General features: G+C 47.2%; 2 protein-coding genes across 2 annotated transcripts in view; one reads left to right on the top strand and one right to left on the bottom strand.

The window, feature by feature from the left end:
• Window positions 1–2735: 2735 nt before the first annotated feature.
• Window positions 2736–25809, bottom strand: part of Itgae (integrin subunit alpha E) — a 59939-nt gene continuing 36865 nt past the window's right edge. Inside the window, exons 19-31 of the mRNA XM_038328488.1 lie at window positions 24680–24808; window positions 20855–20928; window positions 17611–17743; window positions 14774–14872; window positions 13895–13974; window positions 13069–13143; window positions 11939–12002; window positions 11752–11859; window positions 7900–7956; window positions 7559–7654; window positions 5842–5937; window positions 3895–4005; window positions 2736–2996 (exon numbers count right to left, since the gene is read on the bottom strand). Coding sequence (XP_038184416.1) covers window positions 2904–2996; window positions 3895–4005; window positions 5842–5937; window positions 7559–7654; window positions 7900–7956; window positions 11752–11859; window positions 11939–12002; window positions 13069–13143; window positions 13895–13974; window positions 14774–14872; window positions 17611–17743; window positions 20855–20928; window positions 24680–24808 — 1215 coding nt within the window. The 3' untranslated portion in view covers window positions 2736–2903. The remainder of the gene's footprint in view (window positions 2997–3894; window positions 4006–5841; window positions 5938–7558; window positions 7655–7899; window positions 7957–11751; window positions 11860–11938; window positions 12003–13068; window positions 13144–13894; window positions 13975–14773; window positions 14873–17610; window positions 17744–20854; window positions 20929–24679; window positions 24809–25809) is intronic.
• Window positions 8144–10546, top strand: Haspin (histone H3 associated protein kinase). The gene has a single exon (XM_038328489.1). It carries the CDS (start codon window positions 8144–8146, stop codon window positions 10400–10402), a length of 2259 nt encoding a protein of 752 aa, XP_038184417.1. The 3' UTR covers window positions 10403–10546.

Consider the following 25809-nt stretch of genomic DNA (forward strand, 5'->3'; position numbering starts at 1 on the left):
TTTTGGTACCTTTGACCTCCTGGCTGCGGCACCTGGTTCCCTTCTCCCCTTTTCCTTTTCCTTCCTCTTCCCCATCCCTGCATGGCTCAGGATTATAACCACTCTCGAATCCCCCAGATGTGTCTGTCTCTGGCTACACTCTCCCTTTTATCTACAACAAACTTCTTCCTCCCCCATACCAGGAGCACATTGCCTTACTTTCTATTCTTTTTTTCATGCAGATATGTCTAAGTACATGTGACACGCATCAACTATTGTGAAAGTAAGGTAGTCACAAGACCTGCTGTTTTAATGCACTAATAAATCTTCATGCAGGCCGGGCAGTGGTGGCGCACGCCTTTAATCCCAGCACTCGGGAGGCAGAGGCAGGCGGATCTCTGTGAGTTCGAGGCCAGCCTGGTCTACAAGAGCTAGTTCCAGGACAGGCTCCAAAGCCACAGAGAAACCCTGTCTCAAAAAAAAAAAAAAAAAAAAAAAGAAAAAGAAATAAATAAATCTTCATGCATACAATTTAAGAAGCATTTTGACTATTATATATTTTTCTCTTCACAAATGTTTGTGTACTTCAAGTACATAAAGAGAACTGGAGAGATGGATCAGCACCCAAAAATCCTAGCTGCTCTGAAAAGAGGATCCAGGTTCAATTCTCAGCCCCCCCCCCCACATGATGGCTCACAACTGGCTGTAACTCTGGTTCTAGGGGATCTTATGTCCTCTTCTGACCTACGTGGTGGACAAGGCATCATGTGGTATAATACATGCATTACAAGCAAAAACCTTATACATAAAATAAAAATCAATCTTTTTTTTAAAAGATAAAAATATACATAGAAAAATGGGCACACTAGAACACAACTGTAGTTCTAGCGGTGAGGAGACAGAGGCAGGAGGACCAAGAGTTCAAAGCCACCCTTGTTAAGTTTCTGAGGCAACATTAAAAGACAGAAAGAGACCAGAGTCTGATCTTCATGATGGGACTGTGTTCACTAGCACACAGCAAGGGGAGTCTCCCTCCTGAGTGAGAGGAAACACTGGCTGCCACTCTTTACACGGGGGCAGGTAGTGAGGAAGGTGTTCTGGCCATAGCCTATGCATCTCTCCTGCAGTCTCTCTCCTTCCTGAAAGTGTTTGCCCAAAGAGAGACAGACCATGTTGACAGACCATGTTCCTTTCTGTGCTGACCCATAAGTTTGCACAAGGTCAGCTGCAGTCTCCTGGGACTCCTGTTTCACCCCTGAGGTACTCCATCCATCCTCAGCTATTACTAAGTTGAGTCCAGCCCAGTTTCTTCTAGGAGACAAACTCCAAGCCATCGGCCCCTAATTCTTGCTGGCAGCCAGGTGGGAAACAAAAACATGTCAGTAATCTGTCCTCCCAGAGTGGGCCAGTGCATTCTCTTCCTGCTGGCACTCCAGCCCAAATCTCAGACTTCACAATCAAAGGACAAGAGAGAGGTTCTAAGAGGCCAGGACCTGCCAGAGCTCTAGACAAGCCAAATTAGACCAGCCTCACCCCCGGCCCTAGGCAGAAGAACCATCTAGTGACCACTCTGCCCTCAACCTGTGTTGGGCTACTGGACCCTGGAAACTGAAAAACCAACTGAAAAAACTACCTCAAAATAGTGTATTTCTGAGTCATTGCTCTCTTGTAATATACTCAATAAATTAAAAATAATAAACAGTAAGTTTAACAGATAAGGGCCAGCTTGGTGGTGCACACCTTTAATCCCAGCCCTCAAGAAGCAGAGGCAGGGGAATCTCTGTTCAAGAGAATCAGAGTTCAGCCAGGTAGTGGTGGCACACACCTTTAATCCCAGCACTCGGGAGGCAGAGGCAGGCGGATCTCTGTGAGTTCGAGACCAGCCTGGTCTACAAGAGCTAGTTCCAGGACAGGCTCCAAAGCCACAGAGAAACCCTGTCTTGAAAAACCAAAAAAAAAAAAAAAAAAAAAAAAGAGTATCAGAGTTCAATATCAATCTACATACACATACATGTGCATATACATACAGATGAATACACAATATACTTACTTAAAAATAAAATAAATCTTTGTTTAAAAGAATATAAAAGAGTCAAGCTGGGTGTGGTGGCACTCCCCTTTATCCCAGCATTCAGTTGGCAGAGGCAGGTGGATCTCAGTGAGTTCAAGGTCAATCTGTTCTATATAGTGAGTTCCAGGACAGCCAGGGCTATGTAGATGTAACACCCGATTCTGTGTTACCCCCTCGGTACAGTTCCCGCGCCACTGTACCTTACGCGAGTCGGACAAGGGCCTGGAGATTTGAAAGAACACACAAAGAGACCTGGGTCATTCGAAAGGGGATCAGCCGAATGCCGTTTATTTAGCCTTGGGGAAAATCTTATATACCCCACTCCTGCCCAAGGAATTCCACCCAGGCAGGTGGGAAATTACCATATCTAACTGCTGCACAAGGACTTCCACCTAGGCAGGTGGGAAATTACCATACCAACAATAGAGTCAACAATGCCCTACAGCAAATCACCAGGCGGGACAGAGGGAGCACAGGAACAAACAGGTTCCTTAGTCATCTGACCAGAAACTGTCCAAGATGAGCCCCAGGAACAAGGGCAGACCCTGGCCCTACATGTAGAGAGATCCTGCTTCAAGCAAAACAACAACAACAAAAGAATATAATAATATTTTAAAATAAAAATTTGGCCTATAAGTTATTGAAACACATGGCAAATTCTGGAAAATACGTACACACTAGAGGCCCTGCTGTAAAGTAAATTTATTCAAAAGAAAAGCATGTCCAAGCTTCCCTTTTGCACAATGCACAAACACTATGGGGACAATGTGTGGCGGTGAACAACACTCTGGTTCATTCAATGTTCCCAGAGCGACCTAAGGAGAGTATGTGGCAGACCCTGGGCGGTCAGGCGCTAATCTTCCTCCAGCAGACTGTCGGCCTTCAGCTGGGCCCTGCGTATACTCTCCAAATTCAGCTGCTGATATTTCCTTTTGAAAAAGCCGCACTGAAACAACAAGGAGGGAAGCCTCATGATGGACCGGAAGTGGCCACCTGCTTTAGAAACAGTCTTCAGACTGTCGCTAAACAGCTCCAGACTCCTGGCTTCTCTTTCCTCCCTCGGCCCTCCTCCCAGCTTTCTGGGCCCTCCCCATACTTTCTTCAGTGCCGCCTGCATGGTGTTCACCCCACAAGGAGAGCTGACCTCCAGGGCCCTCTGACCTGCCACAGCACTTAGATACCTTTAACTTAACTAACTGGGAGTGCTATGGAGTCGCGCCGGATGGATCTAATCCTTTCGGGGAGCATGCTGAGGACAGCGCACCATGCTAAAGACAAAGACTGCGCACTGTCTCCTACAGGAGCTCAGGATCTAGGAAGAGGGGAAATGACACAGAGCATCCAGGAGCCTGCTTAAGCCTTCTGAGGAGCTGAGGGAAGGGTGAGAGGGTGGGAACTGGCGCTCCTAGCAGGAACACTTGCAAGCGCCCCAACAGAGAGGCACAAACCTATTTAGGGAATGGATCGACTGGTCTGGGGGAAAGAAGCAGGACTTACAGGTGTGAGAGACAGAGGCCAGGATGTAGAAGGCCTCAGACAACACTAAGAAAGTCTGGACTCTGGGGCAGGGAAAGGTAAAGGACTTTAAAAGACAGGTGACAATCAGCTCTGTCTTAGGAACGTCTCTCTGTGCACAAATACTTCAATTAGGCTTTTGATTTTTCAGAGAGACACTGTCAGGCTCATCTGTGTAAACAGGACACATAGCTTCAAGAACAAAGAAAAGAGCCCACAAGGGCAGGGTAGGTGCACTAGGTCTGAGCTTAGCTGTCCTCAAATGTACTGAAACCAGTACCAGAGGCCCGTGCCTTCTCCTTCTTACAAACAGGAGGAGTGGAACTGACCTTGAACAGAATGGCTATGATCACAACCAAGAGCAGGAGGCCTCCAATACTGCTGCCAATGATGAGGGGCAAAGAGTGGAGCTCCTCGGCTTTCAGGAAGATGACAGTGATCTGGATAAAGAGACGGTCCGATAAGTCAGTAAACTACAAGGGAGGAAGAGTCCATGTTACTTTAAGGAGCAAGAGGTAAGGACTTGGTAACAACCTGCATATTGATCAAGACTGATGAGGGGACGGCCAAAAGCTGAGCATCCCCTGACGCAGCCTTTTTCATCTCCTAATCACGTCTTCTGATCACAGCGCTTTACAAGAAACTATTCTGGTCTCAGACTGGATGAGCTAGGTCATGGGGGAATGTGACCTTGTCCTAAAGGTGGTCTGCCAGTCTGAGAACTCTCTCACAGCATCAAGATTCACAGCTGTGTCCCTCTGCGTCCTTGATCCCTATGGTCATTGTCTCCAAAGCGGTGACTTATTTAAAGAGCTCCGAGTCCTCTTTAACTCAGATCTGACGGACATTCTTAAACCTCACACAAACGCCTAAAGTCTCTGGTAATACATTTTCCTACAAGAAAGGTCTGTCAGGGGTTGCCCTGTTCTTCACCAGGCCGAGTGCAGCCCTCGGGGACACGGTAAATGCAAAAGTAGGTCCATCCATGGCACCGCAGGGCTCTTCTGTTAGGAATCATCCCCACGAGGTGTTTTCCTAAGCATCTCTTCAGCTCAGGAGTCGTCTCTCACCCTGATAAGCTGAAAAGCTCTTCCTGACAGGAGCCTGGCCTTTCTGGGTAGTGGCCAGAGCATGCTGCCAGGACACAGTTAAAGCCAGGGGTCATCATGACTCCCTGTTGGAAGACACTGAGTTCCCTTCAGGCCAGTACATAGCCACCAAGGTCAAGCATGCTTTGTTGGGATTTCCATAAAGGGTAGGGAGTTACCCAACTCACCCTTGAGGCCTCTTCCAGCTAAGGACAGGCCCGGACGGGCTGAACCACACTTAGCTACAAGTTAAATTGAACTTGACACGCGTAAATTCTGACCTTGAGAGTAGGAAGGGAACAGAGCACCAGAGCCAGAGTGGGGACAGGAACAGAGCTGTGATCTTAACAGAAGAGTGGAAGGGAAGGGGAGAGGAGACAGGACTCTGGAGCCTGGGCCGAGGAATGAAGGAGACCCCAAGATACCAGGGGCACAATAGGTATGACTGGAGCAAAACAGCACCCCTATTTCTCAAAGCCTTTTTCCTTTGCTGCCTTTGAAATACACAGGTTCTCTCCAGAGTGGCTCAACACTACCCCAGCAGGGGGTAAGGGAGAAGCAGGACATAGGATGCCCCCCTGCTTGTGGCAAAGACAGACAGTGGGCAGTCCAGTGGCCATCCTGTCAACTGCGATTCTGGAGTCACTGTGGTCAAAGCCAGTTAGGACACACAACTCCTTTGTTGATGACTGGGAGGAGACTGAACCCACACCGACAGCTGAAGGAACCATTATTTTCAGCTGGTTCCTTTCTGTTAGGGTTAGCTTCCAACGATATTACTGTTTGTTTGTGTGTTTGTTGAGACAGGGTTTCTCTGTGGAGCCCTGGCTGGCTGTACCAGGACTCATTCTGCAGACCAGGCTGGCCTCACACTCAACCTGCTTGCCTCCTGCTCAACACTGTAACAGACACTGTGAGCTGCTCAACACTGCAACAGACACAAACGTTGCATACTAGGAAGACATTATTATGTACACAAAAATTTCTCATGTAGAAAATGTTTTAGCTATTTCCTAAATTTTCAAAATCAATTAATTTTTTAATTAAGTACACACTGTTGTTGATTCCTGTTTCACAGAAGGAAACGGAGGCAGAAGCTCAAGGTCACAAGGGCAGATGGCAGTGTAGCCAAGGTCAGAAATGACAACAGTTTCCCCAGGAGACTACTCAGAAAACAGCAGGAGTTACCTTCGTTCTGTGATTCTCTGCATTCAGCCCCTCATAGAGAGATTTGTTGAAAGCTATTTCACCAAGGATCTGTAGTTCGGTTACATCTTTTAGTAACTATAAATTGGAGAAAGGTAGGGTGTGAAGGAACACAAAACATTTAGACATGAACTCATTGTTTCAGGAGAGTTTCAACCATCTTTCCCTTCAAATATATTCCTTCTCCACATTCCGTTAGCCTTTGTAAAGGTCGCAGCCGTCACACAGCTATCCAAGTCACAAGCCTGTAGTCATTCCCCAACTTCTTTTCCCTTACATTTGACATCGTAACACAACCCCCACCCAACATCGGCTTTAGACAGTTCATCTAAAACACTCTGTCTGGGGGCTGGAGAGATGGCTCAGAGGTTAAGAGCACTGATTGCTCTTCCAAAGGTCCTGAGTTCAATTCCCAGCAACCACATGGTGGCTCACAGCCATCTGTAATGAGATCTGGTGCTCTCTTCTGGCATGCAAGCATACATGGAAGGAATGTTGTATACATAATAAATAAATCTTTAAAAAAAAACAGTCTGTCATCCATGTGTCCCTTGTCCTCCATTCCCACGTCTACCTCAGTTGCAATTACATTGCTCCATCTGAAACACTGAACAATGTTAAACTTGACTGTTCCCACTTTACCCACTTTATCATAAGGCCTTTCTAGGAAAACAAATTTGAGCAGTGTTAAGCAAATTAACAAGTGCAAAGTCCCAGTGGCCACAATGATTTTAACAAGCTAAAAACCAGAAATAACAGACTATCTGGGCATAAGGGAGAGATATGTGAGAAAGGACAGACAGAGAGCAGAGTCTTTGCTTGTTATGAAAGCAGTATGGGTTTTAACCTAAGTGTAACCAACTCCAAAGTCCGCTGCTTCTGTTTGTTGGGAGGTTCTGATTTTTTGTGGATTTTTTTTGTGTTTGTTTGTTTGTTTGTTTGTTTCGAGACAGGGTTTCTCTGTAGCTTTGCAGCATGTCCTGGAACTCGCTCTTGTAGACCAGGCTGTCCTCGAACTCACAGAGATCCGCCTGCCTCTGCCTCCTGAGTGCCAGGATTAAAGGCGTGTGCCACCACCGCCCGGCTTAATTTTTGTTTTTAAAGGAAGATAGCACAGTCTAATGCTAACTGAAGAATTATTTCATTTTTTAAAATCACATGCGTATATGTGCGTGTGTGCAGGTGAGTGTGGGTGTCCATGGAGAGTAGGAGAGGGCATCCTATCCCCCCACAGCTGGAGTTATAGGTGGTTGTGAGCTGCCCAACTTGGGGGGCCAGGAACCGAACCACATCTTCTGTAAGATCAGTACATGCTCTGATCCGTCTCTTCAGCTCTTTAAGAATTATTTTTGTGTATAGGTTAGGGGGAAAGCCAAGACAAAGAGAGCCCAAGGTCATGCAACAGACCCCACAAAGAGGATGACTTGGATGACAACCACACGAGTAGAGCCAGAGAAGGTGGGATGGCAGGGTTTGCTGCTAGGATACACATGGGAAAGTGGCAAAGAGGAATTATGGGTAATTCTTACACGTCAGTGTGGAAAAGGATTAATATACCTACTACGTACTTGCTAAGAGCAGGTTGGGACAGAGGTCAAACAAGCGATCTACTCTGGATGACACATTCCAGACGCTATTATTCTTTCTAGAGGAGAGGCCCTAGAGCTGGATGACCTAATCTGCAGAATTTTAGTCGTACCTGCTTAGTGTGGCCCAGGGATATCTCCGCAGCCACAGTTACATTTTCTTTATTAGACGTGATAGCACAGATCACTGAATGCCACTCTTCTATATGCTGCAAAAGCAAAAAAGTGAGTTTGCTTACTCCCTTCTCGGGATATCTAGGATAGAGCATCTAAGGTCCCAGAGCAGACGTTGTGATTGTTTGTGCAAACCCCTTCGCCCAAGCAAAGAGTCAGTCACCCTGGCAAACAGTGAGGCTGAGAGTCACAGAAAGAACTTTGCAGAAGGTGCGACCTGACCTCTGTGGTCACCCTGTTAAGGGGCTCTCCACATCCCTCTCTCTGAGACCTCGCTCACCTGAACAGGATCGCTTCCACACGCGCGCTCTCGACTCTGCGTGCAATCAGTGTGGGCCTGAAATGAGATCCCTGCCTGAGCCGCCCTGAGCGCTCTAGGTCGCTCTAGGCATCTGCCCCCTGGCGGCTACGGGAAGTCCGGTGAGCTGCGCAGCCGAGAGCCGGCGCTAGGACCCGGCGGGCCGGCGGGAGCGCTCGCGGAGTCTCGCGGTGTTTCATTTTGAAATTACGGGCGGGCACCCGCCATGGCAGCGTCTCTACCGGCACCCGGGACCCGTTTCTTCCGAACGTACGCGGCGAGGGGCGTCCGGAGGTCGCAACGGCAGCCTAGCCGGCAGGCCGTGCCATGGTTCCAGCCGCCGGATCCGAAGCGCGCCTTCAGCAGCAGCAGCTTCAGCGGCAATGACCAGTCGTCTGCCACTTCTGACGACCCTGACGACCCCGACGACCCCGACTTCCCTGGCAGCCCCGTGAGGCCGCGGCGCCGGCGTCCTCCAGGCCGCATCTCCCGGGACCAGAAGAGCTTGACAGCCACCCAGAGGCTGCGACCTCGGCCCCCGCAGAAGCACAGCACCCCGCGCGGCCTTCTGCGACCGCCACTCTTCCCCAACTGCAACCTGGGCTTTCTCAGCCCCGACCTCAGCGTGTGCATCCAGTCCAAGGGCAGCAACGAGCTGGGCACCAGCACCTCCCTGTTCAACTCTCCGGCCTCCCGCGGAGCCCCCGACTCTCCGGATGTAGCCTCTGCGGTCCCCAACGGCTTCCTCTTGCCGGAAGCCTCCCTGGAGGAGGCATCGCTGCCCTGCCCCCAGGAAGCAGCAACAGATGGAGGCGGGTTCAACACGATGGCCCACCAAGCCGAAGCCGGCTTCGGGTCAGCTCTCTTAAGCCTTGTGGACTCGGGGACTACGGAAGATAACGAGTTTGGAACAGAGGGAAATAATGTGGAGGAGTCGTGTCGTGAGACACAGCAGGTGGGAAACAGACTAAAGGGCTCGGGTCTGGCAAGAGAGAGAAGGGCCACAGGTCAAAAGGTTGTGTCTCAAGGAGCCGACCAGATGGACTGCGAAAAGGCCAGTAATTGCAAAGACCTTTGTGTACCAGGGCAAATCTGCAGGCCTAAGAGAACTGAATCACTCCAGAAGAGGAAACAGCAAGAAGCGATGGGAACCTCTGCCCTTTGCTACCACAAATCGAAGCAGGGAAGGAAAGATTCAGTCTCCTCCCTGGGCTTGAATAACATCAGTGAGACCTGTTCTTGGACCAAAACCAGAGCCTCCTTCAGCTTCCACAAGAAGAAAATCGTAGCTAATGTGTCAGAGGTATGCAGCAGCAGTCTTGCCTGTTCTTCCTCTAGTTCCCTCCTGTCTGAATGTTCAGCCCCTCTTACCATGAACAGAACTGTTTCTTCCTGCCACTCCTCTTCTATGTATTTGCTAAGCCCCTTAAAAACCCTGCAGGTCACAGACAAAAAGTCATGTTATGCTGAAAAGGTTTATGGGGAATGTAATCAGGAAGGGCCTATCCCCTTTAATGATTGCCTTTCCACTGAAAAACTGGAACACTGTGAGAAGATTGGGGAAGGAGTGTTTGGGGAAGTGTTTCAAATAATTGCTGATCAAACACCTGTTGCCCTAAAAGTCATTGCTATTGAAGGACCAGATCTAGTCAATGGGTCCCACCAAAAAACCTTTGAGGAGATCCTACCAGAGATCATCATCTCCAAAGAGCTGAGCCTCTTGTCTGATGAGGTGTACAACCGCACAGAAGGCTTTATTGGGCTGAACTCAGTACACTGTGTCCAAGGGCCTTACCCTCCCTTGCTGCTCAAAGCCTGGGACGACTATAACTCAACCAAAAACTCTGCAAATGACCGGCCTGACTTTTTCCAGGAAGACCAGCTCTTCGTTATACTGGAATTTGAGTTTGGTGGGATTGACTTGGAGCAAATGCAAACCAAGCTGTCCTCCCTGTCGACTGCGAAGAGCATTCTACACCAGGTCACCGCCTCCCTGGCAGTGGCAGAGGCCTCGCTGCACTTTGAGCACCGGGACTTACACTGGGGGAATGTGCTCCTAAAGAAAACCAACCTCAAGGAGCTCCGCTACACCCTCAATGGCAAGACAAGCACAATCCCCACCCACGGGCTACAAGTTAACATCATTGACTACACCCTGTCCCGCCTGGAGCGGGATGGCATTGTGGTTTTCTGTGATATCTCCGCCGAAGAGGACCTCTTTACAGGTGAGGGTGACTACCAGTTTGAGATCTACAGGCTCATGAGGAAGGAGAACAGAAACTGCTGGGGTGAGTATCACCCTTACAATAATGTGCTGTGGCTACATTACCTCACAGACAAGATTCTGAATCATATGCGCTTTAAGACTAAATGTCAGACCACGGCCATGAAGCAAGTTAAGAAAAAACTGCAGCATTTCTACAAAACTGTCCTGAGTTTCGGCTCTGCCACTGACCTGCTCTGCCAACACAGTCTGTTCCAGTAAGCCAGTACTTAGTGTTCACACTGAGGACACTTGCCAAGCCATACTGAGTACACCTCCAATGCCTCTGTGACTGTTTTTAATCTCTGCCACTAGAGCAGGATGGAGGTTAAAGCCCATCTTTATGAGTTCCCAGGCAGCTTTTTAAAAGAGAATCTTGTTTTTAAAGGTAATCAAAATGTTTATCGACATGATTAAACTTGCTTTTAACAAGTGTTCTTAAAAATAAAAACATAGAGGACAAGTGTATACATCTTATACGTCCTCTTTCTGTCAGCAAAGTCTGCAAATCTGATATTGTTGTTTTTGAGCCTTGACGCCCTATGTAGGATGAGCAAAAACAAGTCAGAAAAGCCCAGCTCTCAGCTGTGGTCCTTCCTGCTCCTGATGCTGTTGTCAAGGCTGGTGCAGGAACCAGACCTCAGATGAATTATTTACTGAATGCAAAAAGGATGTTGCAGAACCGAGCAAAAAAAGAAACTAGAGGGTCAAAACGGAGACGGGTATACACCAGCATAGGGGAAGTGTGGGAAATGTTTGTCAGATTCATTCTCCAATCACACAGAAACAGAAGCACAATTTTATAGATTCTCAAAAGGGAAATAAGTGGCTCTATGGTGCTGATGTTTGAATTTTTGCTTATAGATGGCTTTAAGATCTTAATAATTCATTTTCCTCCTGACTTACTCCTAATACTTCCTCATAATTAAGTAGTCTTATCTTTTACTCCTAAAGTTCATGTTGGTTTGTTTGGGTTTTGTTTTTAAATTTTTAAATGCATATTGGTTTGTGTGCAGGTACGGGTTAAGAGACAAAGGAACAAGTAGAAATCAGAGGACAACTTCAGGTCTCATCCTCAGGACTGCCAGCCACCTTTGTGACAGTCATTCATGGGCCTGGAGTTCACCGATTCAGCTAGATTTCCGGGCTAGTGAGTCTCAGGGATCCTTCACTTTCCTAGCAGTGAGATTATAAGCACATACCACCACCGCCAGCATTTTTACATGGATTGTGAGAATCAAATTTCGTGCTTATGAGGCAAATGCTTTACTGAGTTATTCCCCCAGCCCCTGTTTTGTTTCTGTAGTCCTAATGTTTGAATCTAGGCCCTTGTGCAGGATAGCAAGCAGCCTTGCACTCAGCTGCATCCCCAGCCCTCTTTATGACAAGATCTCACTTAGTTGCTCAGAGTAGTCTTGAACTTGAGTTCCAGAACAGCTAGGACTACACAGAGAAACCCTGTTGTCTTGGGGAGAAAAAAAGAATCCCATTTCCCATTTAAATACCTGAGTCTTGCAGAGAAACCCTGTCTCGAAAAACCAAAAAAAGAAAAAAGAAAAAAGAATAAATACCTGAGTCTTTGTTAGAGTCTTCACTCTTACAATCTGGAAACCTTGTAATTTGATGGGGACACAAATTTGCAACTGGAATACAGCTCCAAAGAGATTTTCCCCATGTATCTGCCAAATAAAATGAGCAACAAGTCAATGCTCAGTGACTTTACCAGCTTTAGGTGGACAGTAAGCACTACGTACTTACATTAAAGAGGAATTCTTTGTGGTCAGAAGAGTTCTGGCTTGTGTTCATGTACATCACTGACGGTCTGCAATGAGAGGACATGCATGAGAACTTAAACTCCTTCCTGGTTCCAACTGGAAACACTAGGACAGATAGCACCAGGTCCTTAAGCGGACTCAAGGCTGAAGGTCAAAATGTTAAGTGCTTTGTAAGGCAGTTGGGACAAAAGAATATTTGCAAGCTATACAGTTGGACTCTGCTGAGCCTCCTTTCCTTTCTCTAACTTACGTGTTCATGTGTGGCACTTGCAGTGCACTTGCTGTGGGTGCACATGTGCAGGCCAGGTCAACAGCAAGTCCCTACACTTTCCACTTCAGTTCTTGACAGTATCTCACTGAACCTGGGAGCTTGCTATTTCTGCTAGACTGGCTGGCTGGTGAGCTGGAAGAATGTCTCTCTCACCCCACCCACCCCAGCACTGACTTACACACCTCCTGAACTTGGGTCCCGATGCTTGCACAGGGGGAACTTTTCTCCCCAGCCCTTCTCCAACCCCACAGTCCCTCTTCCATAGCATCATAACAGTTTCCTTTTGTAGCAGGACCAGTTGGCACTGTGCTTTTGACAACCACTTTGGTGTTTTAAAAACCCAACATGACACACACGAGTGGTGCAGTAAAGAAGCCCAAACTGCGGCTCCATGGGTAGAAAAGTAAAAGTTTATTCCAAACTGCCAAGGCTGTCTCTAGCATGGCCTTCATAATGGTGATAGGCACCATAGGTGTCTTTTAATCGGAGAGCCAGCTATCCCTTTTGCCAGTGGTAAGGGAAATGACCCCTTTTGGCAGATGGGAACCAGTTTAACAAGTCCTGAGGAATGCTAGCTTTTATCTAACCACCAGAAATCCTATAGTCTAGGTTGAGCTGGGACTCAATTTTGAACAAGTCAGTGAGCCTGCCCTTTTGGTGTGTAGGAGGCTACCGTTTGAACCTGATAGTATCCTAAAAAGGCTGGGCACTAAGCAGCTTCCTCTCAGAGAAGGACAAGGCCCACATCCACCCTACTGGGCACTTCTGTCCACATGAGAGACTCTCCAGAGCTGTCCTCATTGCACGACCATCACACAGACCCCTTGCTTGGCAGTACTTACCTGGAAAGAACTGCAATGAAGGCATGCCTGAATTGAAGGCTGTGGGTCTCTCTGGCCAAAGACTTCTCATCGGAACTGGGAATAAAAATGTCAATTGACCACACAACTGCTTTGTTACCTTGACTTCCTAACAAACATCTCCAAGATGAATCTCTTAGATTTCACACTGAGAGAAATGTTGATTTTTAGAAGGATTTCTCAGCTTCCATACTTGACATTTTGAGCCAAAGAATGACCTGTTATGGACTTGTCCTACACACTGAATAATAGTTATTAGCATCTGTCAGTAGAAGCCAGTATCACCTAACTCGTGGCAATCAAAATTAGTTCCACAATGCTGAGCACGGTGGCACACACCTGTTATCCCAGCATTCAGGAGGCAGAGGCAGAAGTAGGCAGATCTCTTGAGTTGCTCTGGTCTACAGAGCAAGTACCAGAACAGTCAGGGCTACAGAGAAACCCTGTCTTGAAAAAACAAAACAAAAATCTTCAGACATTGCTTCAGGAGTAGAATTGCCCTTGTTTGATCCCTCGCAGCACCGCACCCTGTTCTACCTTAGAACATGGAGGCTTACAGAGGTATGCCAGAGTTAAGAAAGCCAGAACTAGGTTTATCCAAAGCTCAGCCCACCAGAATTTACCTTAGTGTTCCTTTGTGTGAATTCGAATATCTTAAGTATCTTTGATGAGAGGAAACTTTTGGGTTCTGTGAGATTCCCCCTTTCTCCCAGAACAGTGAGAGAACCAGAGCACTCAACATGAACATGACAAGATTTTTTTTTCCCCAAGGCCAGATCCTAAGTCTGCTAACACAGTCACTACTTACTTAGAGATGGACACAGTGATGTCTGCTGTCCTGTTTGGAAAGATACTCTCCTCTAGCTGCCAAATCACTGAGACATTTGCCTGTTTTAAAGGAGGAGATAAGACATAAGTAAATGGGGGAACTAGTCACTTTAAAACTGGTTGTGGTGATTTGAATAAGAATGGCCCCCAAAGGCTCAAATATTTGAATGCCTGGGAGTGGAAGTCTAAGATGGGAAGGATTAGAAGGTGTGTTTTGTTGGAGGAAATATGTCTTTAGGGAGGTAGGGGGAGCTTTGAGTTTTCAATAGCCAAACCAGGCCAATCTGCCTGCGATTAGGATGTAGCTCTTGGCTACTTCTCCAGCACCCTGCCTTCCTGCCACCATGATGAAAATGGACTAAGCCTCTGAAGCTATAAGCGCCCAATTAAATGCTTCCTTTTCCAGGAGTTGCCTTGGTCACCTGGTCTTGTCACAGCACTAGAACAGTGACTGAAGCAGCACTAGGAGACCCAGTTTACATTCCTCGTGGGTTCTGTTGGTTTTGTAGCACAGCCACTATTTCATGCAAGCTCACTCTGCAAATGCTGAGTGAGCCAAACAGATGGCGACACTCTCCTTCAAGTAAAGGCAACTACAGCCGAGTTTCTGCACAGTTCAAAGATAATTTGGTTGGATATTCCTTCCATACTACTCCTGCTTCTCTCTGCTTTCCTCGGAGAAGCCAACACTGGCCATGCTATGCATCAGAAAACCATTTCCTACACCCCCACCGGTCTCCATTTCAGGGCAGGCTTAGCAGTTGGGAACGCTGCTACGTGGTGACCACAGCTGGAAGATGCAGATGCGGCTGGGAGCTCAAGGGTAGTGAGAAGAGCCACCTAATCACAACAGACTCACAGATGAGCGCTTGAGTATGGGGTGACCAATCTTGCAGTTCACGACCAGGACAGAAGCAACTGGCTTGGGGTCATCACACTGAATGTCTGGAGAGAGCGGCTGTTAAAACAGAAGATGTCTTGGTTTTGGTTTTAATTTTTATTTATTTTATGGGTAGGTATGTTTTGCCTGCGTGTGTGTTTTGCAAGAATGCATGCCTGGCACCCTCAGAGGTCAGAAGAGGGCATCAGATTCCCCTGGAACTTGAGCTACAGATGGTTGTGAGCATTTGGCTGGGGTCTTCACTCTAGCTCCTGGTATCCATTTTGGAATGTTGGGTGGAAAGCTTCATTTCAAGCACCTCCCCTGGGGAGTTGCCTCAGTCCAGATCCCACCTCTGAGAAAGCCCTCCAAACGGTGACCCCTCCCCAGGGAGAGTCAAGACCACTCCCACAGGCTATTTAAACTGCCCCCCCCCCATGAACTCGTGGTTCTTCCGGTTCTCCTTTCCCCCCTCTCTGTGTTTTTCCCCTGGCCCACCCGGGAAAAATCCATTAAACCTGGGCTTCTTTTAATTCATTTTGATCTGATTGGTTTATTGTGTTGGCAGAGAAGTTTGTCAGCAAGAAAAACCTTAACAGTGAGCTGTCATGTAGCTTCTGAGACTCAAACCCAGGTCCTCTGGAAGAGCAGCTGGTGCTTTTAACTGAGCCATCTCTCCAGGAAATGGAGCAGTTTCTTCACACAAATTCAACAACCATTTGCTGAGTTGTCTACATGTCAGACTTGGTCCCTGGCCTGCTCACAACTGAGGGTCGAATTTAAATCAAAGCCTAAGGGTAGTGTCCTGTGAGTGAGGCACAGTAGCAGTGGGGACCAGTTCCAATTGACAGGACTGCATAAAGTCCTCACAGAGAGGAAGACATTGGAACTGGGCTGTGGACCAGTGCGGGTGTCACACTGAGATGGAGGCTCAAACACTGCTACGTGGCCTTCTAGCTAAGGCTCCTCATCTAGATTTCCAAACACAACTACTCTCCCCAAGAGGGGCCATTGCTACCTCTACCTGTAAAGATTGTTCTGTCTCTTTAAGAGACAAGCCACGCCCACTCTCTCCCCATCCGCTGAGGCAGGCTGATCTTCCACTTCCGGCCTGAGCTCGGGCTCTCTTCCTGTCCCTTTCTCTCTTCCTGTCCCTTTCTCGAAGAGGCAGCTTCTGCCTCTCTGCTTCCCCCTTCTCTGTCTCTGTCTCTCTGTCTCTCTGTCTCTCTCTCTCTCTCTCTCTCTCTCTCTCTCTCTCTCTCTCTCTCTCTCTCTCTCTCTCTCTCTTCTCCTCTCTGTCTCTCCCCTCTTCTCCCCTTTTGCCTTCCCCTCCATAAGCCACCTAATGTCCAACTTTCCATGATGTGCCTATCCGTCCCTCTTGCCCGCCACCAATCTGTCGCCGCTGGGGACCAGCCACTTTCCCTGCCGCGTGGTCTCTGGGACTGGCAGCATCTGTGACTCCCACCTGCTGCCTGCCCACACCGCTCGCTGGGGACCAGCCACCTTGGTTTGTAGACCTGCCGCGTGGTCTTGACCCCACAGCAAGCTGCCTGGAACCCGCAGCAAACCCATAACACTACCATCACCCATTCCATCCTACATATATAGAAAATAATGTCAACTTTTCACAATAAATGCTAACTTAGCCCAAGCAAATTGAGGCCTCACCCCACCCTCTGGGAAAACCTATAGTCCCAACAGAGTCAAGTTTTTTTGTTTTTCGAAATAGGGTATCTCTGTGTAACAGTTCTGGCTGTTCTGGAACTCGCTTTGTAGACCAGGCTGGCCTCGAACTCACTGAAATCCACCTGCCTCTGCCTCCCAAGTGCTGGGATTAAAGACGTGCGCCACCACTGCCCAGCTCCGCCCAGCTCCAGACTCAAGTTTTACTGACTCACTGGAATGAGGACTGTCTCATGGAGTGTCTTCTTTCAACAAAGGAAAATTCTGAGTTCTCAGAGGGTTGGGGTAGGTGAGGTTAAAGAAGAAGGCAGATGAAGCAGTCCAGAGAGCTGCACTGCAGGGCAGAGGATAGGGCAGGTGATGCCCAGGGGCAGCAGGCTCCCAGCTGGGTTAGCATACACTGCTAGAGGAAAGCAGTGTCCAGAAGCACTGTCTCTGCAGCTCTGTGCCTTAGATGAACACTGAATCTACCTCTCTCTGTCAGGTGACTTAGATTCCCCAGACAAGAGCAGGGTGGTTTCATAGTTCCCAAAAGAACTTCAAATAACAGTTTCTGACCATCTTTGAATTAAGAGAAAAGAACATTTCAGTGTCGTGACACTTGGCAGTCATGTGCTTGCAGGTCCATCTTTGCAGCTGGTCTTGTGTCTGGTGAATAGCTGGGTAGAATTTTTCACTTCCTCAATTCCTTAGGCATTAGAATTTATCTTTTGGGGCTGAGAGATGGCTCAGTGTTTAAGAGCACTGTCTGCTCTTCCAGAGGTCCTGAGTTCAATTCCCAGCAACCACATGGTGGCTCACAACCATCTGTAATGAGATCTGGCGCCCTTCTCTGGCATGTGGGCATACATGGAGGCAGAATGTTGTGTACATAATAAATAAATAAATAAATAAATTTTTTAAAAGAGAATTTATCTTTCACAATCCTGGCTAAAGAAGACTATACACAAGGAGGGGTGATCATGTGGTACCACTGAAGGTTTTTAGGGGCCAGAATTGGAGAGAATTCGTCTAATTGCAATTCTTATACTGGATGGAGCAGAAGGAGGCTGGTGGCAATGGCAGAGAAGCAGGTAGGCAACAAGGAAAAGGCTTGCAGCATGCTTCCCAAGCCTCTGGGTCACAGGTACCTTTTGTATTCTCTTAAACTGTAAGTTTTTGGGATAATTCAGAGCCATGTTTGTCATGTAGGAGTCTTCCCCGGAGTTAGTCAGGTTGATGTTCATGGTCAGCTCCTTTGTGACACCCACCACCAGTTCCTGCCTGAAAAGGGTGGAGAGGGGGGTGGGAGGGAGAGGGGGAGGAAGGAGGTGGGAGAGGGAGAGAGAGAGAGAGAGAGAGAGAGAGAGAGAGAGAGAGAGAGAGAGAGAGAGAGAGATCAGCAGTACATTTAATCTAGAAAACTTCCTGCACTACAGAAAAGCACATTCTTAACTATTCTCCAAGATAAACTGCAAAAAGACCCAGATTTTCTTCCTTTTAATAGAGCTGATACCCTGGCTGCATGTCTGCCTTTACAGCTTCATCACAAATAAGCAATTTGCAAGGTTATAATCACTTACTTAGTGGTTACCATGTAGCAAACTCCATGACCCATGAGCTCAATTGATCCTCAGAATTACTCTAGAAAGCAGTATAGTTACTTTGTATCTTGCAGAAGAAAAAAACGGAAGCCAAAAGACTAGAAGCCTTTATCACTGAGCTGTACCCCTAGCTCATCTTAGACATCTAGAAGCCTTTATCACTGAGCTGTACCCCTAGCTCATTTTAGACATCTAGCTAGTTTTTCAAAGTTTCATTCTATTGCTTAGGCTGGTTGGTCTGTCACTATGTATCCCAGCTGGCCTTGCAATCCTCCTTTCTCAGCCAACCAGTGCTGAGATTACAGATAGGAGCCGCAGTGCTTGTTGGTGTTTGTTTTTTGAAGCAGAGTCTCACTTTGTAGTCTAGGCATAGAATCTAGTTCTCATTTGATTTTGTAGAAGTCAAACCCCACTGCAGCAGTGAGTTTCTCAGTAGCAGCTTGACGGCTATGGACGCTAGGGGGAGATATAGGACAAGCTGAGCACACCGCATCTCCCTGAGGAACTGGCTGCATGGCCGATCTTGGCTATAATTCAGAACCTGTTGACAGCAGCTGTGTCTTGAAAGAGTCCCTTAGTGCTGGCCGCACATAATCATGCACATCTAAAATGGAAGTCTTACAAACATCCACTCAAGGACAGAGACTCTGCCCCAGAGAAACCAACTCCAGATAACCGGCCATCAGCAACATGACACACGTGGTAGCCATTGAGGGCATTTTTTTTTTCCCCGAGACAGGGTTTCTCTGTAGCTTTGGAGCCTGTCCTGGAACTAGCTCTTGTATACCAGGCTGGCCTCGAACTCACAGAGATCCACCTGCCTCTGCCTCCCAAGTGATGGGATTAAAGGTGTGTGCCACCACCGCCCAGCTTGAGGGCATTTTTAGATTGCCCCATTTCCCAAACCAAATTCATCTTAGCTCCAGTAACCCCATCATGGAGCTGAACTTTTAGTGAATTCTGAGTGGTGCAATAAAACATCAGAAGTGGTGGAAGATAGTCTGCATCCTGCTGTCTTACTGATGCCATTAGCCACGTGTGCATATTCAATATGGTGGAATACAGCAGGTGCCATTAAAGAGCTATGTTTGTTTTACATTTTATTTTATGTATAGGGGTGGGTTTGCCTGCAGGGAGTGGTGCGCCACATACATGCAGTGCCGTAGGAGGCCAGAAGAGGGCTCCCAGAACTGGAGTTACAGACTGTTGTGAGCCACCATGTAGTTGCTAGGAATTAAGTCTGGGTCCTCTGGAAAGAACAGTCAGGGTTCTTAACTACTAGACCATCTCTCTATCCCTGCAATTACATTTTTTTCCTTTTTTAAAGTGTCCTTAAAAAAGATAGATTTTATTTATTTATTTATTTATTATAAAGTGTTCTGTCTGCATATATGCCTGCAGGCCAGAAGAGGGCATCAAATCTCATTATAGATGATTGTGAGCCACCATGTAGTTGCTGGAATTGAACTCAGGACCTATAGGAGGGCAGTCAATGTTTTAACCTCTGAGCTATCTCTCCAGTCCTACATTTTTTTTTCTTAAAAAATTAATTTAAATGTAGTGACCTAAGAATTAAACATTCAACTGGGACTAATGGTTAATTATATTGGATTATGCTATTCTAGATGCCTAGACTGGGCCCTCTCCTTGCTTCAAAAGACAACCACTGTCTGCCTCCAGCCAGTCAGAGCCACCACCCTCTTACCTGCACCTTCCTTGTCAGGGTAGTAATTACTATCTCCCTACTCCCTACAATCTGTCATTTGTCTAGCACAATGGTTCTCAGCCAGTGAGCTACAACCCCTTTGAGAGTCAAGCAACCTTTTCACAGGGGTCACCTAAGACCACCAGAAAAAACATATATTTACATTACAATTCATAACAGTAGCAAAATTACAGTTGTAAAGTAGCAATGAAAGTAATTCTATGGTTGGGGTCACCACAACATGAGGAACTGTATTAAAGGGTTGCAGCATTAGGAAGGTTGAGAACCACTGCTCTGGCAAGAGCCAGACTCTTAAAATGTGAGCCCACCTTGCTCCTCTGGCCTGCCAGTTCACATTCAAGGCCCTTCTATGGTCCCATGCGATCCTCTTAGACTTTCCTCCACTTCTCTCCATGTTACTCCCCCTCCCTCTTACACTTCTGCATTCACATGGAGTCTATACTCTACCCTTCACCTGTCAGGGCTGCTTCCATCGGGGTATTTGCTCTACCGTCAGACACCACATGGACGGTACCCACCTCCTCCTGTCACCCTTCCTGACCACCCTAGTTAAAACCTCACCCCTTCCCTTCACTTCCCTTTGCGCCACATCCCACCAACCCAGAGTTTACTTATCTATTACTTTCCCTTTAAGTACCAGGAAGGCAGGGATTTTTGACTGAGGTGATTCCCGGCATCTAGAACCCCTGGAACAGAATAAAACTACTCCAGAACTACTCGATGAATTCATTCATGAATCTGGCCAAGAGGTGAACCAGAGGAAGTTCTAGGAGTGAGGCTCACTGTGAACATAGCATTGTTCAGGGGATCAGGAGATCTGGGTTCAGGCTCACCAAGTGCATCAACTTCAACTATTTCCTGATCTATAAGATGGGAAGATGAATCTTTATCCTTCCTCCCTCACAGGGTGGCTGAAATACCAAATACAAAATTCTGTTGAGGGCGGGCCATGAGGGGAAGGGAAAAGGAATGTGCACACATGTATCTGAATAAGCGGCTTGCCCAGGGGAATCCTCAGGAGGACATCACCTGCAGAAATGATGCTGATAACAAGATTCAACTCACTGAGAGATGGTGGTGGCCAGCTGGATCTCGGCAATGCAGAACACTTTGTTCCTGCAGTCCTTCTCGTAGGGCAGCTGTCACCAGACAAAGAAGAGCAGAGTTAGCCCTGGGACCTTACATTTCCAATGACCCTGACTCCCACCTTCTCCTCGGGGTACTTCTGCCCATCATGTTCTCCTGCTTGAAGAAGCATGGCTCAAAGAGAGTGATGGCTGACAGCTGGGACTGTGCCCGCATGGCCAAAAGAGCTGTGTGTGTGACATTCCTAGACAATACAGGCACACTGTGATCCAGGCCTTTAGCCAAGCTCAAATGTGGGATGACCTTTGCGGAATGATAGGCTCGCTGTCATATTTGTATTGTGTGCATCACTCTGCCTCCAACATCTGGGAGGACAAACCTTTGTGAAGCAAAGCTTCCTTAGGACTTTGGAGTGTAGGCCGAAACAGCTGGGGCAGGAACAGGAACTGACCAGATACTATAGGTGAATCCTTGCCAGCACCCTCCCCCACTGTGGGTAAGTCTCCTGGGTAAGTTAGCTACTTCTCTTGTTATTCTGCATACACGTTGCAACTAAATCAGAGTCACATCTGCTTGTAATCCTAGAACTAGGGATACTGTGGCATCCTGGTGAGTTTGAGGCCTGGGCTACACAGCAAGACTAAACAGAGAAAAAGAAAAAGAGACACATTTGGATCAGAAGCTCTCTTCAAGATTAAAAAAAAATCTCAATTTGAGTTGAAAAAAAACCAAGTGTTCTAACATAGCCAAGTGTAGTTTTTTGCAGTGAAGGAAACAGCCAACCCTCCACCCCCACCTCCCCACATCTCTCACCCACCCACCCTAACCCCTCCACCTCCTAGGAGCTGTCTCTAGCTCTCCAGTAGCTGGAGATCACTGCAGCAGCTTTCTGCAGGGAGAGCATCATGGGCTGGACTTGGAGTGGGAGCCCAGCGCTTGAAAGGAGACCATGCATTTGCCAGAAAAGAAAGGTGCAATTTGCAAGTCACAGTGTGGCGCTCTCTCTAACTGGATCAACAAATCTGTGCTGTCTTATTTGTGTTTATTCTGGTGCTCGGCTTGAAACCTAGGGCCCACACTCGGGTCCTGTTTTTTACATTTAAATTTTATTTATCTTTACTGCATGTCGTATACAACCCATGTGTGAGAGTGTAGGCACGTGCGTGCCACAGTGCCCTGTGGACGTCAGAAGACAGCTTTCAGACGTCATTTCTCTCCCTCTGCGGGGGATCAGCGAACTGAACACTGACTGTCAGGCTTGCACAGCCAGGGCACCTACATTCTCCGTCTAACCCTGATGAAAGACGGCAGGGTTAACCCATCTTAGCTCCCAGCTGCAACTCATCTCTGCTAACATCTGTGTACCCACAGCACCTTCCCTTTTCTCATCCCTTTTATTGATGGAATAAATATTTTAAAACCTCTTCCCCAAACCATCACAGTAATAATCGACAATGACTTACATTGTTAAGCAGGAAATGTACATCTCAAATTTTCTCCCTAAAATACTCAGTTACAAAGAGGAATGGGGCCGGGCAGTGGTGGTACACACCTTTAATCCCAGCACCCGGGAGGCAGAGGCAAAAGGATCTCTGTGACTTCAAGGCCAATCTGGTTACAGAGCGAATTCCAGGACAGGCTCCAAAGCTACACAGAGAAACTCTGTGTCGAACCCCCTCCCCCAGAAAAAGGGGGGGGTAGATGGGAGCAGGAATAGTACAGTCAAGGCTGTGATGCGCCTGCCAAAACACACAGCCTGGATCTAACTATGAGGAAACACCAGAAATAACGAAGGGACAGGCTACAAAATGACTGCCCTACATCCCTCAAGCTGTGAGGATCTTTAGAGACAAAAAAGCTGGGTCTGGTGTTGAATACCCATAGTCCTAGCTTGGAAGGCAGAAGGTCATCCTTGGCTATATAGGGAGTTCAAGGCTAGCCTGAACTATGAGACCCAGTTGCAAAATAAAAATAAAGATGTCTGGAGAAATGGCTGAACAGTTAAGAACATGAGCTGCTCTTTCAGAGGTCCTGAGTTCAATTCCCAGCACCCATCCGTAATGGAATCTGATTCCCTCTTCTGGTGTGCATGGAGACAGAGCACTCAGATGTATTTAAACACATAAGTACATAAATCCTTGTTAGGTGGTAGTAGCACACACCTCTAATATCAGCATTTGGGAAGCAGAGGCAGGTGGATAGTTTGAGGCTGGCCTGATCTAGAGAGTGAGTTCCAGGACAACCAGGGCTACACAGGAGAAACCCTGTCTTGAAAAACCAAAACAAACAAACAAACAAACAAACAAACAAACAAACATAAAAATAAAGACAAGGAAAGACATAAGTCAATAATTCTAGATTAGAAGTGACTAAGATAAATGACAATGAAAGACCCTAGATTTATTTATTTTATTATTGATTGATCAATTGATTGATTGATCACTGTCCAGCCATAGAAGACCTTGAATTTTTGCCATTATTATTATTATTATTATTATTATTATTTTATATGGTTTCTTGAGACAGGGTTTCTCTCTGTGGCTTTGGAGCCTGTCCTAGAACTAGCTCTTGTAGACCAGGCTGGCCTCGAACTCATAGAGATCCGCCTGCTTCTGCCTCCCAAGTGCTGGGATTAAAGGCGTGCGCCACCACTGCCTGGCGAACTTTTGCTTTTCCTGCCTCTGTCTCTTAAATTCTGGGATTGCAGTCAGGGACTGCAGGAAGCCGAGTTTTATTGGGTGCTAGGAATGGATCATAGGACTCCACGTATCCTACATAAGCATCCTGCCAGCTAAGCTACATCCCTAGAACTTTTTTTCTTTTGCTAAACAGCAAGTTACTAGGATATCAAACAAACTATGGATAAACTTGTACAGTAGATAGCAGTATTCCTTCAGTGTTAACCTGATTTCATCTGTTGTGCTGTAGCAGAGAATAGTCCTGTGTTTAGGAACTATATACTGCACATGGGGATGAAGAGTATCAGATCTGCAACTTATTCTCAAATGAGAATTCTTTGGATTTTTTTCCTTTTAGACAGGGTCCAACTATGTTGCTCTGGGCAGCTTGGAATTTGCTATGTGGAATTGACTGGCTTCCACCTCACAGAGATCTGCCTTCATTCTGTGCTCCCTGAATGCTGCGGTTAAAGAAGTGTGCCACTACACCCACCCCAACTACTACTTTTTAATATTCTTTCTTTCCCTTCTTTATCCCTGATGATTCCTCTCTACTCTGTAAATGGAGATTGACAGAGGACCATAGGAGCCACAGCCTGGGTAAGGGCTAAGTCGCCTTAGGCACGAGAGGATTAGAAAATCTAGCTCTTTTCTCTTTCCTTAGTCATGAGAAAGCTACACTGATGGGCACCAGGGCAGAGGTAGGTGAGGGCTTGGTGAGCCAGACACCTCAGCATGAAGGCTCTGAGCAGAGCCTGAGCAAGCAAGCGTATCCGAGAACCTCCTCTCTGCATCTCAGGGCAGGACAGCGCCAGTGCAGCATCCGCAAGGGACCCACCACCACCATCCTCAGATACCATGCAAAGAGAGCCCCAGTACGCAGCATACCCATGTGTGTATAAAGCATGTATAAAGCGCACTGTGTGAATAAGCCCAGGGCAGCAGCTAGAGATCTGCTACCCACCAGTGAGCACTGAGCAGCAACCTTCTCAAGGGTCTTCAGGCCCCACTGACACAGTCTGATGACTCTCCCTCCCAACTCTCGCCATCTTTGAAGTGAAGGGAGCAAGTATTCAATGTGGGATGTCCCCTAAGAAAGTCAGGTCCCTCCTGTGGGAAGAGTCACCTGGAAGATGGAAGAGGGCTCCTTGTAGTGGTCCAGGATGGGGTTGGGGTGGTCCTTCCTTCCTTCAGCTTCCTGGAACTCGTAGCTGACCTCGATGGTGATGTTGGAAAAGCAGTCCCCCTCACAAAACTGTGGGTGACCGAGAAAGGCAAGGTCAGAGGGGAATGTGAAGAGGACAAGAAGAAATGAACAGTGTCAGCAATGACCAGGAAGTCTTCCAAAGGATCCAGGTCCTCAAGTAAGCCACCAAGAGCTTTGGAAGTTTCTCCAGTCTGCCCACCCTTAGGTCTTGGGGATCTTTGAGGTTCTCACCCCAGTCACAAAGGCTTAGACTTTGTGTGGCGGGCAAACAGGAGTCATGGAGGGAAGAGTCATGGTCACATGTGAGATAAGATCTCCAACCAACATGGCAGGATATTGAGGAGGAGAGCCTGAAAACAGGAGGCAGTAGAGGAGGCCATTTGCTAGGCTCTGCTTACAGGAGCTCCCTTGTCAGAATAAGAGCACAGAGGGCTGGCGAGAAGGTTTGGTGTGGAAAGGTGTTGCTGCCAAGCCTGACAACCCGAGATTAATTTCCAGCACCCACACAATAGAAAGGAGGACTGGCTCCCACAGGTTGTGCTCTGGCCTTCATGTATGCATTGTGGAATACATAAATAGACAAATAAATAAAAAAAGTTTTAAATATGAAAGCAAGTGAACTTGATTCCCTAGAAAAAATACAGTTAGGCTTTTATTTCTAAGAGCTATTGTATTACTTTAATTATGCATACATGTGGGGGTATGTGCACAAGAGTGCAGGTGCCTAAAGAGGCCAGAGACGTTGGATCCCGTGGCGCTGGATTCACAAGTCCCCCAGGGTGGTGCTGGGAACCAATTTCAGTTCCTCTAGGTGAACTCCTAACCACTGAGCCTTCTCTCCGGCTCTTTGCCTTTATTTTTAGAGGATTATAGATGTTCTAGAAACTTTCCTAAGCCAAGTAACAATTAAAGGTGCATTCAAAGTAGAATTTATAAGCTTGTTTTCTGAAACAAATAGACCATATAGTTCAAAGTTCTAAGACATGTTAGAATCTGAGTTCTGACAAGGCCACTTTTTAAAAACCATACCTCTCAATATCTTTGCCAAG

Source organism: Arvicola amphibius, chromosome 4, assembly GCF_903992535.2.
Source record: "Arvicola amphibius chromosome 4, mArvAmp1.2, whole genome shotgun sequence".
Taxonomy (NCBI): domain Eukaryota; kingdom Metazoa; phylum Chordata; class Mammalia; order Rodentia; family Cricetidae; genus Arvicola; species Arvicola amphibius.